This window comes from Euwallacea fornicatus, chromosome 13 (genome assembly GCF_040115645.1).
Source record: "Euwallacea fornicatus isolate EFF26 chromosome 13, ASM4011564v1, whole genome shotgun sequence".
Classification (NCBI taxonomy): Eukaryota; Metazoa; Arthropoda; class Insecta; order Coleoptera; family Curculionidae; genus Euwallacea; species Euwallacea fornicatus.
The window spans coordinates 2761207-2777795 of NC_089553.1; the positions used below are offsets into that span (position 1 = coordinate 2761207).

The following is a 16589-nucleotide window of genomic DNA, read 5'->3' on the forward strand; positions in this document are numbered from 1 at the left end:
TATCTAGTATATGCCTATGTGATCAGTCGTCTGTTCTGCACCGGAGCAATATTTTTCTATTACTTAAAGTTCCCTTCTTAGTGTTCAATTAGACCTACTTCTGAATTTTTTGTGTTACTCCGTCACGCGATTAAATTAGTTTTTATCTTATGTTATTTTGCTGGTTTTATGGTCTAGTTGGTTAGTCTTTTGGCAATATACACATAAATCGATACCTACTGATAAAGATGGACGATATGAAATTTTTAAAGAGTACCAAGGCTAAAAAATCTTTCAATTGTTAACACGCTACCTTTTTCGATTCACGAGGGATTATAACAAAATTGGTTTTACTTCCCTGTTTACTTTATTGCTTTGTTTATCCCCCACCTGTGATGTAAGGTGTGAATTTTATCTTAACGAGCTCAATTTGTAACCAATGTCGATTTAAGCGAATTTATTGTTTGCTGAATGCGCTAGTAATCTGATGCATTTACCCTTCAGAAAAAACGTTCAACACAATCAAATCAACTCACTTGAGAAGTTCGGAAGCACCCACTGTTGAATACGAAAGAAAAATCTTTCAGCAGCAGTTTCAAGCTAGAGAATCCCAGTGTTGTAAAGATTGAACACTAATGATGCAGAAGAGCAGGCTTCAGAAGCTGAATAGGGACAAACACGATATACAAAAAAGAGGGAAAATGGGTTTCGGTAGTAGGGTACTTCATCAGTCCCAAATAGCAAAAGAGTTTTATAATCTCGGTGTGTGATGATAAAATTACTGTTATGCAGTTACATTACTGTTTTTAGAAACCTCGTTAGTAACGCATGCAAATAGATACAGTATTATAATTCTAATAAATGCCGGTGGATGATATTGAAAATTCCATTTCTTTATTAGTTCCCGTCTGATTTCCCTCACACACGTATCTATTGTCTAGGCTTGATATACATCTTCCCAGACTTTAAAGCCAATTCCCCTTCATTCTCATTAAATCGCTCTCCCGTTTGTTTACTGAGCATGTCCAGTCCTGTATACTGGCGCTGGACTCCTGCTATATTGGTGACGCTCGAATTCTTTCTGTATTTGTACCACCAATACTCAAAAGCCAAAGTAACACACGCCAGTCCAATTCCCACGAAAATCACTATAAAAACGCCCCCGATGTTTTGAATACTGATGCCATCTTGTTGTTCGTCAGCCTTTTCGCATTGCTTCTTTTCCGGATTCTTGTTCCACCACTTTTCTTTGAGGCGTTCAAGCTCGCGTCGATTGAGTAGCTGAAGGATCCTACATAGGAGTTATTTGTTGAAGTATAGTACCTTTAATGTTAAACATTTACGCCTTGTTGAACTGATCTTTCAAGGGCGATCCCTGTTGCACAGCAATGGCGTAAGGCTTTCTGGAAAATTCCTCGCCAACGACGGTAAGGTCGCAACTTGTGGCTTCGAGATACCTGATATCAGTTGCGTCCCCTAAATAAGCAAAACCTGCAAGAGCGCACTAGTAACTGTGCAGAAAATTTGTATTTTTATAGACCTTCAGCTGAAGACTTCGAATCTCTCACTCGATTCAGGGCTCCTTCGAGATTGTCTGGGAAGCCCGTCTCTCTCATGGCTTGCCACATTTTCGTATACTTATCCGACACTGGATAATCCCACACAGCTAATTTAACCCTCTCTACATCGCTAAGACTATCATTCAGGCTTATATCCTTCCATATTCTTAAAAATTTGAAGTAAACTTAGGGATTCTAAAGGTATAAATGCCTACTCGTAAAATCTTTCCTCAATGTCCGCCATTCTCTGAAAATAAGTCATGGTGGAGCTGCTGTTAATAGGAGCATACTGAATCTTGTATTGTTTGGACAAATCGTCCAAGGATTCTATGGGGGTATCCAGGCGGGAAACTGTAAGAAAGGCCGCTAAATTTGCAGTGTAAGAGGCGATTATAATAAAGCCAAACAGCCACCATATTGCTGCAACTAAACGGCCGGACAGATTTTTAGGAGCTTCACCTCCTCCTTGAGGAGTTAGTGAAGTCATGCAAAACCACAAGCACTCCTTCAAGTTGAACTCTCGTTTCTCCTCGTCGTCTTTGTATTTTTGACGATTGTTTTGGTAGCTATAAGGAGACCATCTGTCGAACACCCACATCAGGAAGCTACAAGAAAATTAGTTGTTTAGTGCGGCGGTGTAATGTAGTAGCTGCGGTATAAACGTAGTCAAATTGGGTGTTGTAGCCTCATAAATTTAGGCAACTTACAATACAATGCTGAGTTATTGATGGAATGGTGAAAATTGAGTGGGTCGGTTTCGACATACTTACCTGGTAAAAAAATACGCGGCCAAAATACACAACCATACCTCGTTTTCTAGGACGGTCAAAAATTTAAAGAGAGAAGTGGGAATTTCTGGAAGCTTCATTAGTATAGTAATTCCCACCAAATCGTAGTACGGCATGGTAAAGTCAATAACATTCTCACGTTCAGCCATCACCGATAGAGACCCCAACCCAATGTCCGCCTTCTTATCAATAAGATCCTGTAAACAAACGCCTATTAAGTGAGGAGTTCCAGAAACTTACGAGTAAAGCCTTAATGATTCCGTTCCAGTTGCCGTTTTCATCCATATTGCCGAATTTTCCATCACCAACTTCCACAATCTCGTAATCAAACTGAAGTATATTAGCGATTTCATCGATAAGGTCAATGCAGTAGCCTTTGAATTTTTTAGGGAGGTTATCGTCCCTGTATATAAACGGCTTTTGCTGCGAAATGATGTGGAACGTAAAGACTTAAACCGTCTAATTATTGCTCACCACTACAGCGACCACTCTATAAACAACATTAGCGGTATTGTTTTTCATGTCTTTGGGAGTGGTCAGAGTCAAATTGTTATCAAACCCTGCGTGCCAGACTCCGAAGGATAGAGACTTGTCTGACGCACTTGACCTCACATAAACTGCTGTAAGGAACATGGAAAATTCCATGTAGCTAAGTCCGTTTTTAGTGATTGAAAACGGACCATACGTAGGCGGTTCTGGAGACTCCTATGTGGGACTTTAATTATTTAAGTAGGAAATGGGAAGTAACGGGAAAGTACCTTTTGTAAGTAGGAGCGAAGATTCAGATTAAATCTTTTAGGGCTGTTTTTCGGTTCGTAGTCATCGCACGTGACGAAATTAGTGACGTTGTTTCTCTTCCAAGATCCATCGAGCAACATTTCCCTAATTCACTATGGTTGGATTTTTTTCAATATCATGAAGTCCTAACAACGTACTTGATTGCCAAAAATGCAGTCAATGCCAAATCGAAATAAAACGATCCATCAATTTCCGGCAAGACGTTTGATAATTGATAAGTGTTCCCGATATTTCGAAGTCTATCCTGATATCGAGTATTCATCAAGGGCTTTGCGAATAGAACTGTGGCGTTCGGTACCGATGCCTTAATATCTCCAGCATCCTGAAGATTGAACCATTTCGAAGCATGCTTTTCTCTTTTTTGAAACATATCTTGCCTTAGTTAAAACGTGCCAGGCGTACATCCGATTAAACAGCTTCCTCAATTCAGCAGATTCCAGTACAATTTGAATGGTGTCTAAATCACCAAGAACAAAGAAGTTCTTCATATCCAATTTTACCAAACTGTCCAATTGTTCAGGGATTTTACTTGTGTCAGGGTTGATTTCGTCTATCAAATGTCGCGTGGCGACGTTCTGCAGAAGGGCCTTGTATTTATGATCCATCACTAGGAAGTGTCGATTAAAAAAAAAAAAAAATTCCGCCATATTGTCAAGATTGGAAATATATTTTTTTATTTAAAAATTTTGTGATTCTTCAGTTATTATGCTACATCTTCTTGCTTACCGAATGCGTTATCATATAATATTGCCGCATTGGTGATGTTTTGGTTCAATACCAAGGTGCGAATAATCTCAGGAATAATATCCCCTGGAGGGGAGATTTGCACCAGATATTCTTCTTCGTTGGGCTGCAAATTGCGCCATTGCTTTAAGTCGCCTTGCTGGCCATAAGACGCGCTAACTACAGACAATTAATTTATTTACTTTTGAATTTGGTATTAGTAAATAGCTCCTCAAACAGCACAATTGTTAAATTTTTATTGATATGAACGTATGTGTGGTTGTCTACATAGTGATATCGCTGATGTGCACTTTGCCGCACTTATAGAGAATGATAGAGACACAGAGGGGGAAAACGTTAAATTTTCAGGAGAAAAGAAGTTTTAAATTTGATCGATTTTTCAGTAATTTAAAATTTACACCTTTGATTTACTTCAAATAGTTTTGTAGATAATAAAGTTTTAGTCAAGCTCGACAAGTGTCCAAAAAAGTCGTAAAAATCTAAGTAAATCAGAAACAACTGAGAATTGATACTACGTTGCATTATGAAAATTATATTTATTCTCGACAAAAAATCGATTTTCATTAGCCCAACTGCCACATTCCGTTTAAAAAATGAAGTAAGGGTCCGTTTCCGGTTTGACCGGAAGTTTTATCAAGTAAGAAAATATTTTTACAGTATCAGGTTTTTTCAACAAAAAAAAAATAAATAAAAAATAACAAAAATACATTTAACTTATAATTTTTCTTATGAGGATTGTGTTAGTTACCAAAGGCGAACCCTGTATTTTCATAAACTGTAAATTTCTGTTTTTTTTCTAATCATTTATCTTAGGTCGTTTGAATTAATTTCCTATTAGTTTTAGTTTCTGGCGAAATGCGTTACCTGTGGGCAGTCCCAAAGCCAACGTAAACGACTTTACAGTCTCCGAAGCTGATCCAGTCCTAGTTGCGTCTAATACCAAGTGAGGCGGAGCATTGGAATCAAGCATTTGTTGATAAGTTGCACATACTATATATATATATATATTTAAGAAATGATTCTTGAACGTAAAGAGATTATCAACATCTTACATGAGTCTAAAATGTTTTGAGAATCAGTCCTGTTTCCAACTACTCGCTTTAAGTCGACGCTTAAGCCCAATTTTGTGGTTTTTTTAATGTAATTCATTACTACATTGATGGCCTTGTCGGCAACTACATTGCCTTCTTCATTTACAAATACTAAAAATATCATAAAACATTTCCGTTTTACAATTAAACGATATTTCCACTTACTGACGTTGATGTTTTGCGTAGTTTGGCCATAAGTACTATTAAATGCAAGGAATATGCACAAGAAGCCGATGAAAAACATTTTTGATTCACGGTAACAAGTGAAGTAATAAATTCTTCGAGGTCGAGATTACTTATTCTTCGGAATATAGTATTTATAATTCTATTAACTTTTCTATCACATTTTCGTGTGGAAATCGAATGTGATGGGAAAGATACAAACAAACTAAGAATATATGGAATCTTTGCATGTATCCAGGAATAAGTTTAGATTACAGGTGGTGCCTTTTTCACATGTTAGCTTTCAGGCCCATTTTAGTTGCTTTTGTATTGATGAAAGTTGCAACTGTTTCCATGCTGTTTTAAACGAACCTCGAACGATTGTTATTGACAACACTTAGTCGTAGTTATTACGAATGTAAATTTATAAACTTCATAATTTTTCGTGTTGGCAATTAGAAGAATGGAACCAATTACACAACATTGTGTTTTTTTTTATAATAATTTATCATGTGAACATTCAATTTACTTAGAAGTGGATTACTCAGATGCGACGCTCATCACTGGGATCTCAGTAACCATAAGAGACACGAGATCGGTTAAATTGGTACAAAGTTGCGCAATTTGGAGCTCAATGAAATGCCTTTTTAAAATTTGAAAAAATCCCATTACTTTCGAAGATATCCGTAGATATAAGAAATTTGATAAAAACGTTTCTTTTTTTTACTGAGGTTATTTGAAAGTATAATTAAAAACGAATGACCCATCACCATCGTTACTTCTTCTCTTCGACAAAGCGATTAAATCATATTTGAAATCTGACGTTTCGATTTCCTGCAACCATCATCAACTTTGTTTTTTTTTAATGCGCGCCATCTTGGATTTTAAAATTTTTGAACTCGGTTTGGTTTTCTGATTACGACGACGTATCACATGTTAATTTTCGGCATTTTAGTTTGATCAAAGTATCAAAAAAAATTATTTTGCTAACAGTGCTCAGGAAAACTTGATTTCAATGAAACGATGTATCATACGTAGACGTTTCCTGAAATTTAATTACTTGAAAAAGAATTTAAAAAATATAAATAAATAAGAATTTACAACAAATGTTCAAAAATGCCTCCTTGTTGTTCAATTCACAAGTCAATGCGGCGATCAATATTATTAATACCACGACTGATGTCGCGTTGTCTTAATGTTGCAAATTCACTGATAATTCTTGTTCGCAAGTCTTTTAAATTTTCTATGGGTTCGTAATAAATTTTGTTTTCTAAAGTTCCCAATAAATAAAAATCGAGAGGCGATAGGTCGGGTGAGCTCGCGGGCCATTCCACTACCCCTCGGTTCCCAATCCACTGAATAGGAAATTCTTCGTTAAGGAAATCCCTCACCCCCATTAGGTTGTGGAGAGGTGCTCCGTCTTGTTGGAACCGGATAGTTCGAAGTTGTCCGAGTGGCAAAGTTTCTTAATAATTCGCCAACTAATGTCGTGGAAAATTCAAATAAGTAGTACCATTTAAATTAATTTCGTAAATAAAGGGCCCTATTATGTTAACATTTAAAATTTCCGAACGTGGTTTATAATTAACTTGTTTTAATGTGTGTTTTGTACCGACCAGATATGCTCATTGTTTCTATTAAACATCATACAATTAATGAACTTGCTTTTGTGTATCTAAATTGTGAAGTTCAGGAAATTGACATTTAAATTTATTTGTTGCCTAAGCCAATTATACGAAGTTAATTGCCGTACAAAATCTCAAGTAATCTATAACAAACACATATATTGTTGGGCTTTTAGTTATTTCTATTAAATTTTTTCAAAACTTTAGTCTGGGGTAAATGCAGTTGAAGTGCTATCTCATTTGTGGATTTCCTCGGATGGGCATTAACCTGAAATTTCTTTGAATGCCAATACGCAAACTTGTGCACGGGTATTTTTGAAAATAAACCTGTTCTAAAGCTTGATTAGCATCCTCTTTGTTAATTCTATTACCGTAATCATTTCTTAGATTTTGAAAAAAGCCAGATTCAATTAAATTTCGTTCCAATCTGGAGGAATAAGAGTTGTGTTGTTGCCGCCTTTCCGGAAATCCTTGAAAGTGAGCTTCACTGGTTCACATTGAGTTTCCCTGATTAATGAAATAAAGTCTTAACACATCTCGATATTCTTCGTTGGTAGAACTCATATCGATTTAAATACTAAATAAGCAGTAAATGGAAATAACAGTTCAACAATCGCGAATAACTAACATATCAATTATGTTCGTGTCATTAAGTGTTTCACAAACATACTTGTTTATATATTTTATTTATTTCATACTTTTAAACCACTAAAATACCGAAACTTAAACTGTGGTACATCGTCGTAATCAGAAAAACAAACTGAATTCAAAAATGTAAAAATCCAAGATGGCGCTCGTAAGAAAAAACAAAGTTGATGATGGTGGCAGGAAATCGAAACGTCAGATTTCAAATATGATTTAATCGCTTTGTAAAAGAGAAGAAGTAACGATGGTGATGGGTAATTCGTTTTTAATTATCTTTTCAAATAACCTCAGTAAAGAAAAGAAGCGTTTTTATAAAATTTCTCATATCTACGGATGTCTTCGGAAGTAATCGGAATTTTTCAACTTTTAAAATGGCATTTTATAGAGCTCCAAATTGCGCAACTTTGCCCCAATTTAACCGACCTCGTATCTCTTATGGTTACTGAGATCCCAATGATGAGCGTCGAATCCGAAAAACCCCATATACCCTAAAATTAATAGCTTGAAAAAAGGACTATTAGAAATATTTTTAGGAGGTACGTCACTGATATCCGTTTAATTTTATTATTTATTTTTTCCCTCAATCGCATGACTGAAATTAAAATATCGTAAAATTTCAGAGGCGTGCAAGGGAGTCCCGTCAAAAGGAAGACTTCCTTATTTCTCTTGCGAATTTTAAAACACTAGTTACAGATATTTATATTTCGGACAAAGACTCCTTACGCCACAGATTTCAATTCAAAATCAATATGCAATTTTACTATTGAATCGCACAAACTCAAACTAATATGACTAAAAATTTCAGAGTCCTAGAAATGAGTTTTTCAACGGGCAATTTCTAAATATTTTATATATTTAAACCAATTTCTAACGTTTATGCTTCTAAGCAGAATCCGGCATGCCACTGATTTCGTTTCAATTTAACAGTGTATCACACATTTTACGGTTAATTTTTAAATCAGTTTTCGATGTTGATATATTGAGCTTGCCGCCTAGTACGTCCCTGCTTTGAAATTAGTTTAACTGCAAACAAGAAATTATTTCATACCAGAAAATTCTTTATTGTACAAAAGTGAATTTTAAAACCATTATCCTATAATCGTTTTGTAACGATCCAGTATGTTGCGTACTTTTATTGAAACGTAATATTAATTTTTTTAATTCAATCATACAACCTTGAACAAAAACCATTAAAAATTTCAGAGGCTCGTGACGAAAATTTTCCGAGGGATGATTTCTCACGAGCACGCCAATGGTTTTTGTTTATTTTAATCGCGAATTTTTTCAGTTTCGCAGGCGTGTGGCGAATTTCTTCTATGGGATTTTACTTTGTTCCAATGTGAACTTAAATAAGCTTCTGTCGGAACTATTCGAAAAATCGAACTGCCGCTTTTTGCTTGAATCGATTGATTACGATCCACCTATGGCGACGTTAAATTTGTCACCTGAGCGCCAGCAATATGAAAATACAGTTTGAGGTCAACAATTATTCAAATTGAAGGCAATTTCAAGTTGCTAATTAGCCGGAATTAATCTTCCATAAGTCTCTTCCAGAGTTGGAAAATTTGGCAACGCCAGTATACACTTCTCTCAGAAAGTTTTAGAAGTCGTTGTGCACCCACTGATGCGTCTCCTAGGGAATGCTGTTGCCCTGTTGAGTCCTTTAATCTGCTCACGAGAGCATCGTAAAGGGTGTGAGAAAGTCCTCAGTAAATCTATGAAAATTACTTCATCGTTAAATATAGTTAATTACATAACACGCTATTAAAGTGACTTTTCACGCACTATTGTGGGATGTAATGCACGAGCCGCGGGCGAGGGCGGCAATGACACGAGTCTGTCAGGAGACGTTGTTCCCACTTGCGCGCGCTATTTTTCCATGACTTCCTACGGGAGTAAGCGAAACGAACGGGAATAGCAGTCGCGAAAACAAATGGTAACACCCTCGTGTGTTATTAAATTTAATTGCTAACCGCGCAGAAAGCGATTAGTGAAAAATATTTTTCTGAAGTTTCGTCTAAAATATGGCTTGTCTAGACTCACAAAAATCGATCGAAATTTTTTAAAAGTAAACATTGTTTTTGTCATAACAACATTAGCGGTTGTACAAACGCTTTCATAGTCTTGAACTTTGGGCCTGCGCCAACAAAATTGACGCAGTATAAATAATTATTTTAAACGTTTTACAAGGACTTGTGCGTACCGTGCATTTTCGCGTTACTTTTCGAAGATTGGAGTTTTGACAAAATGAAATTTCATTAACTTCGCAAAATTTTTTCAAAAGCAGTTTCTGGAAAAATAATCTAGTTTACTGCGCCGATGTTGTAGAAACGGAAACGCGGAAAAATGCGGGAAATAATCTTATTGTATCAAAATAAAAATTACACAATATCAGTTTTACGGTAGAAAAATGAAAATACCTTTGAAAATATTGACATTTAGCATTGGAAAATATTAATGAAAAATGCATTAGAATTAACGTGCGATTGAAAAAAACAAAACAATAATAGTCATCGATAGTTGTGAAAAATATCAAAATTGCACTGGGAATAACCAGACATGGTGCGACATTTGCCTGCAGTGACGTACCGGTGCTATTTTTTTTTTAATTTAAAAACCAAAAATGGGCAATTTTCGGCAACCTAGAACCGGCTGTGTTTACGTTTAGATATACCATAATGTTGTAAATAAAAGTTGTAAATTTTTGGATTCTGAAAATGATTCTTTCGAGAAAATTGGGCCGTTCCGTTCAAAATAAGTAAGTTATGAGATTTGAAGTCAGGCATCTTCGGAGGCCTATTTTGGAGGCTACGATTTTTTTAAAATATATTAATACAGGCCGAAACATAGCTTACTAGAAGTTCGCAGCGGTTGGGGTACAGCACAAATTTTTATTAGACGTTGCAGCTATCAAAATTGTCGAATTTTCCCAAATAACTCGGAAACGCTACATTTTTACCATAATATATAAACTGACCTTAAAATTTGACAATAAATCCGAAAATGACAAAAAATTAAGATGTTTCATTCAAAACGACATATTTTGGTACCACCACATTTTTATAACGCACCACGCCCATTTGAAAATTATTAAAAAAGACACCTTTTGATGAACAAAAACTTTCATATGATATATTTCGTTCTAAAATTCATATTTACCGAGACATCGCACTTTGTCGCGCCAATGAGCAACTATGTATACAGAGTGTTGCAATTTAGTAGACCAATCCGCTAACCACAAATTCATTGAGCGAAAATAACTAGATTTTCCTCATGCGACTTTTTTTGGCACTTTATACTTAGAAAAGTCTAATTATTTATGCTCGAGGAATCTATAGTTAGCAGATTGACCTACTCATTTGCAACATTCTGTATATTTATACTGGGTGGTTCATTTAACTGACAAGTCGACATATCCTCAAAAATGACGTATTGGATTGAAGAAAGTTCCAAATGAGATTTGTTTGTCTCGAAGGGGCCCATTCAACGACACCGAACACCTTATCACCTGGAGATGGGGTGGGGGTAATTTTGAAATGTTGAATGCCAACCTCCATTTTTTATCGCAAATTCAGGTTCTACGACTAAAGTTAAGTGGGATTTGTCCGAAACTTCTTTTTTGAATTCGCGACAGATGGCGCTGTAATTCGAAAAATATTTCTTATCCTAATTCCGGAAGAAAGTGCCGCATCTTTTGTTGTTTAATTTTCACCATAAGTGCACTATCTGATGATGTCAGAATAAATATGATTTTTGCATATTGGAGGGCCTTCGGATTCTCAGGCCGGTTAAATTTGTAGGAATCGTTTTCCTAATGGAGGAACGCCATCTCTATCCGTGTTTTATAACGTTACAAAACGGTTTTAAGCAACTGGTTGCGGTGAATACCCATAAAAACAGCACTCAAAAGCAGTTACTCATGAAAACAACCAAAAATTGCTATTCCAGCAGCTGTGAATGTTAAGCCACACATAAGTACGAGAAGATTATCGTTAGAATCACAGCTATCGCAGGAAAAAAAATTTATATATATATATTTTTTTTTAATAAAAAAAAATATATATATTTTTTTAATAAAAAAAAAATATATATATATATATAATTTTTAATAAAAAAATAATATATATATACAATTTTAAATATCATCCCTGCCACATGTTGTTGCATCAAAAACGAAACCAAAATGATTATGACCTCATATGCAATTTTTTGAATGGGCACCGTACACATTGAACAAATTTTTTTTTAATTCAATCTCTTTATGGATGCAGCCCGCTTCAAAAATCATGGAGAAGTAAATTTGAGAAATATGCACTAGTGGTCTATGGAGAATCTTCACTGGACACAAGTACCTCATCAACGAGCGTGTTCTGTAAAAGTTTGGCGGGGGATACCTGACAATAAACTAATTGGTCCATATTTCATCGATGGTTCATTGAATAAAGTGAAATATTAAACCTTCTTGAATGAAGATTTGCCCTTATTGCTGGAAGACATTCATTTAGAAATTCGTAGTTCGATGCGATTTCGGCATGATTGTTGTCCAGCTCATTGGAACTCAGGTTCCCGAGAAACTTTACGTTGTGAATATGTCAGTCGAAGAATTAGACGCAGTGGACCTATGCATTGGCCAGCAGAAACGCCTGATCGTACCCCACTTGACTTTTTCTTATGGAGCCATTTCAAAGAAAAAGTCTGATCAACAGTAAGGACAACGCCCGAAAACATGACAGAAAGAATTAGGGACGCCTCTGTTTTAAATTTAAGTGTAATGTTTTGATGGAGATGGTGCACATTTTGAAAATTTGCTTAGTCATTAATTTAGTGTTTGATTTTTTGTATTTATCGGAATAAAATGTAGTCTAAAAGTTTATTTGTAGACCTAATAGCACGCGAAAGTAAATTTATTTTTTACAAGAGGTTTTTTTCCTTTAAACTCTATCGAATACATAAGAAAAAGGACAGATCTCCATTGAAAAAGATAAAATATTCGCTATTTCCTTCCAGATTAAGGATAAAACATATTTTTCTGATCACATTGCCATCTGTGGCGAACCGAAAAATAAGTTTCAGACAAACCCCGTATAATTATCGTCGTGAAATCCAGATCTGAAATAAAAAAAAAAATGGGAGTTTCCATTTGAGATTTCTAAGTTACCCCCGCTCCACCCACAGGTGGTAGGGTTGAAGAGTGATGCTCGGTGTCACTGAACAGATCTCAGAAATCCCATTTGAAAATTTTTTCAATCCGATGCCGATTTTCGAGAGATATTTTGTTGCCAGGTTGAATGGACCATCCGGCACACAGGGTGTTCCCCAAGCTCTATAACAAGATGTGGCAGATGATAGATGGGTTGATTCCAAGCATTTTTTCTTAAATCAACATAGGTCCGATATAAAAATGTTCGAAACGTCCATCCGCGGCTAGGATGCAAGCCTCACAGCGACTACCTAAGATCCCGTCACTTGACTGATCAAATTTGGATCATTTCTCATCTGGTCAGTTGCATCTTGAAGTTTTTCGATTAACTGATGACGAGCAATGTTTTCAACATGACAATCTACTTCATGTGCCCCCATAAATAAAAATCCCAAGGAGTCAGATCTGTGGCGTATAGTGACTATGCTTTTGGACCTCGATGACCCACCCAGTTATTCGGGAAATGAACATTTTGTCACAATAATCGTCATTTTTGTTTATCAGTCTTTTTTTTTAATGCGGAATATATTTTTTTTAAATGGCTGTAACTGCTAAACAAAAATGTATGGGACCTGCGTCCATTTATGAAAAAATGTTTGCGATTAATTTGGCTATCATCTGCCAAAGTTTGTCATAGAGCTTGTAGAACAACCTGTATAGTATACGTCATTGTTCAATATAATTAGTGGATTGAATAATAAATAAATTAATACAATGCGATCGAACGTTTGTTGACTCGGCATAGTTGCGCAATTAAAGGTTCTTTAGGTAAAAATGGTTGTTTAACTTTTTTATAAAATATAAAATTCATTAAAATACTGGACCATCTCTGGAAAGGAAGTTTCCTACGCACATTCTAACTTTGTAAAAATCCAAGATCACGCCTCTAAGAAAATCCAAAGTAATTCGTGGTGTCTCAAAAACGAATCGTTGAGTAAAAACACCAATCACCCCAGCAGAAAGCTAGACGAAAGATGCTCTAGTAATGTCTCATTATCAAATTTCTCGGAATAATGGTTTTAGACTTTTTTGAGAAAAGCTAAAATCCAATTTTCCGGTATTTATCGGGTATTTTCAAAAGTATTCGAATTTTTTACCTTCGCAAATTGAATATTGTTGAACGTCCAAATACGCATTTTGCCTGCATTTAATTGACTTTGTACCTCCGACCGTTTCCAAGATCCCCATACATAGAAAACAATTTGTTACTCCCGTAGAGGGTGCGCAAGTAACATACAGGGTGCTCCTTAGTGATGCGCTTTTGACTGCTTCCTGATATGGTTTCCATGAAAAAGCGTTTTTAGATTTTAATTAAATGAAAATTCAACTTCATTGTTTGGCGCTGGGTATTGAGTTTTCCCATTGAATAATATATTTTAAATAAATTATTATTTGTGAATATCACCGGAAGAGCTTTAGATGTTATTTTAAATTTGGGTATGTGTTAATGAAGTTATGTGTGTTTGTGTCTGTGTGGGTGTGTTTGTGAATAAACCTATTTTGTCGCATTACCAGACAGTCCTTCAATCATGTTTCCGATACTTTTTACGAAAAGATGGTACTCAATTGAACCTCTTTTTATACGCTTTTTTTTATCAGGTCGATTATTCATTCTGGTAAAAAAAAAGTGTCTCTTATAATTTTTTGTTGTCTAGCGCGCAGTCCTTGGTTAAAACACTTAAAGTAGTTTTAATTGGTTTGTTGTTTTGAATTACTATTAATTTATTCCCTTAGAAAATTAATATTTTATGGACATAAAGTCATCGAGTACTATATCAAAATCTGCATATCAAATTGTTCACTGGCAAAAAAACATATCAACATTAAAAGAAAAAAATTAAGCCGTTGCGGATGTACGTCGATAGGACTTTTTCTTTATAAAATGACCCAAAGAAAATAACACTCTGTATAATTTACCAATGTTTTCACGAGTACATGATACATTTGAAAGATTGGTCACAAAAAGTTCAATTTTCGGTTTCTCCATTCTAAATAATTAAGAAAGTTCAATTGCCTCCAGTGGGATGCTCCATTGCGTGATTTTTTAATTTTATATTGATCATACCTACTTCCGTGTCAACACAAAAAATTTCTATCTACTTTTTGCAAAAAAAAAAATCTATTCACAGTAAAACGCTGCATTGGCGTACGTGCGATAAAGCCACTTCATCTCATGTATGTCTGCAAACCGATAATTTTGCTGAATTTTAACGTACGGTTTGGTTACTCACGTAATTACTCGTTTACACGGAACAATGTCAATAACTTTTCTATAAAAAAAAGATTTTAAGTAAAAGCTACGAGGATAATTTGTTGAGAGTTTTTGATGAATTTAAATTTGTTTATGTTGCCTCAGAACGTTTCAACAAAGTCCAACTTTAGTCGTTCAAATGTAATCCCATATTTGCAAATTATATTATGGAATCTGCTCTTACGTACGTTTACAGACGTGACACACCTTGTTGGGGCTAGAGAAGAGCAATTTCGAGGGAAAAATTTTGTTTCCTATTTTTTTCAAACAAATTAGGTTCCATCAGTAATAACAATTTACTGCTTACAACAATTAGTTGTTATTTAATATTCGAACCATCTGCACAAAATGCCGACCGCCATTATCCGAATGCCACGCAGTTCTTTCCATCGATGATCTTCTCACCTGAACCCAGGTGTCATACCTGACCGACTAAATTTCACCGACGACAGGGGCCCTCATATCATCTACGTTATTTGGCCGATCCTCATAAACTAGACGTTTTAAATGGCCCTAAAGGAATAAGTCGCAGGCATTTAAATCGGGTGACCGAGGTGACCACTCTATTTTACCAAGCGAAAAATTGATACCGCTTTTTTTCAAATTAAAAGCAGGAATTTGCGGAATGCTATTTACTGAAGTTTTGAAAAATACAAGTGTTTTTATTGTTTTGCTTTTCTTATCGAATTGAATGTTTTTGAATAAAATAAGTAAAGTAATTTTCCACTCGAATTTTTTCTTTATCAACTCCAAAAAAATGTGATAAGTCCCTATGAGCAATAAGTGTAAACTCCATAAAGCAATTCGGTAATAGGGGGTGACATTCAAAAAACTGAAGTTGGATGTCGTTGGGACGTTAAAGGGTGGAAAAAAAAAGGTTCAAGGTCGTCCAAAAAGTCGCAACAAATTACTCTCGTAACTTCCACTTGAAACGTTCTTCCATTGAAAAATCATTCGAAAAGTTTCATTATTCCATGTACATGGCGATTCGCAACGCAACCGACACAGAACAGGCGCGTGTAGGGCACCTCTAAACATGTCGATTTTTTATACGAAGTTTTTTCCTGACGCCTGCGATTGCTGAGATATCGGTTTCCGAAGATGAGTAAAAAAACAAATTAAAAGATTCTCTATTTCAGGAAAGGCTTAACCTAGAACCGCCATATTTGGGAAATATTTTTGTTTCATTGACGTCTTTATTTGCTGAAAATTTGAAGTGGCTGAAAACTTAACAAGAGGTGGTTTACCTCAGCAACCGTAGGCATCAGGAAGATACTTCGTATAAAAAATCGACATGTTTTAAGGCCCCTTACACGCACCCGTCTGTGTCGGTCGCGTCGCGAATCACCCTGTAGATGACGGCCTCTGCACCATTGTTGGCTGCTGACGACGCTATAGTTCGAAAGATATTTTTTCCACATCAACTGCCTCCGACCCTGCAACCTAAGGATGGCCCGTACGTGAATATGGCCAATTTGGCGGGTCATTTTGAAAATCCCGAATCCCGGTAAATGCTCACGGAACCCATCGTGTCTTGGCTCTGATCAAACTAATACCCCCTTAAATTGACGCCGTGTGTAATGGTCAGAGCTTGTTGGTGATTAATAATGAGTCAAGGCGATTTTGCTACAACCGTCTTTTGTGACGGTTCCTCTGAAAAACACTACGTTAGCATCATTTGACTGATTACTTCACAACCATTTTGAAAACGTCCATTAAATAATAATGGTATCAAGAAAATAAAATA

General features: G+C 35.7%; 1 protein-coding gene across 1 annotated transcript; it reads right to left on the reverse strand.

Moving 5' to 3' along the window:
• Positions 1-851: 851 nt before the first annotated feature.
• LOC136343033 (ionotropic receptor 25a-like) lies at positions 852-5109 on the reverse strand. The gene is made up of 13 exons (XM_066289402.1): positions 4921-5109; positions 4733-4858; positions 3851-4027; positions 3502-3731; positions 3262-3446; positions 3085-3208; positions 2801-3031; positions 2576-2749; positions 2309-2523; positions 1754-2143; positions 1520-1704; positions 1323-1470; positions 852-1270 (listed from the first exon to the last, which is right to left on the reverse strand). The coding sequence occupies exons 1-13, from the start codon at positions 5081-5083 to the stop codon at positions 910-912; spliced, it is 2709 nt and encodes a 902-aa protein (XP_066145499.1). The 5' UTR covers positions 5084-5109; the 3' UTR covers positions 852-909.
• Between the last annotated feature and the right edge of the window lie 11480 nt (positions 5110-16589).

What these genes read in the sequence shown, in the direction of transcription:
- LOC136343033 (XM_066289402.1), bottom strand. Translation starts at nt 5,083, where the DNA reads ATGATATTTTTAGTATTTGTAAATGAAGAAGGCAATGTAGTTGCCGAC. An exon ending in ATTATATGATAACGCATTCG is followed by an intron (nt 3,732 to 3,850) that starts GTAAGCAAGAAG and finishes GACACTTCCTAG; the next exon opens with TGATGGATCATAAATACAAG. An exon ending in ACTGCATTTTTGGCAATCAA is followed by an intron (nt 3,209 to 3,261) that starts GTACGTTGTTAG and finishes ATAGTGAATTAG; the next exon opens with GGAAATGTTGCTCGATGGAT.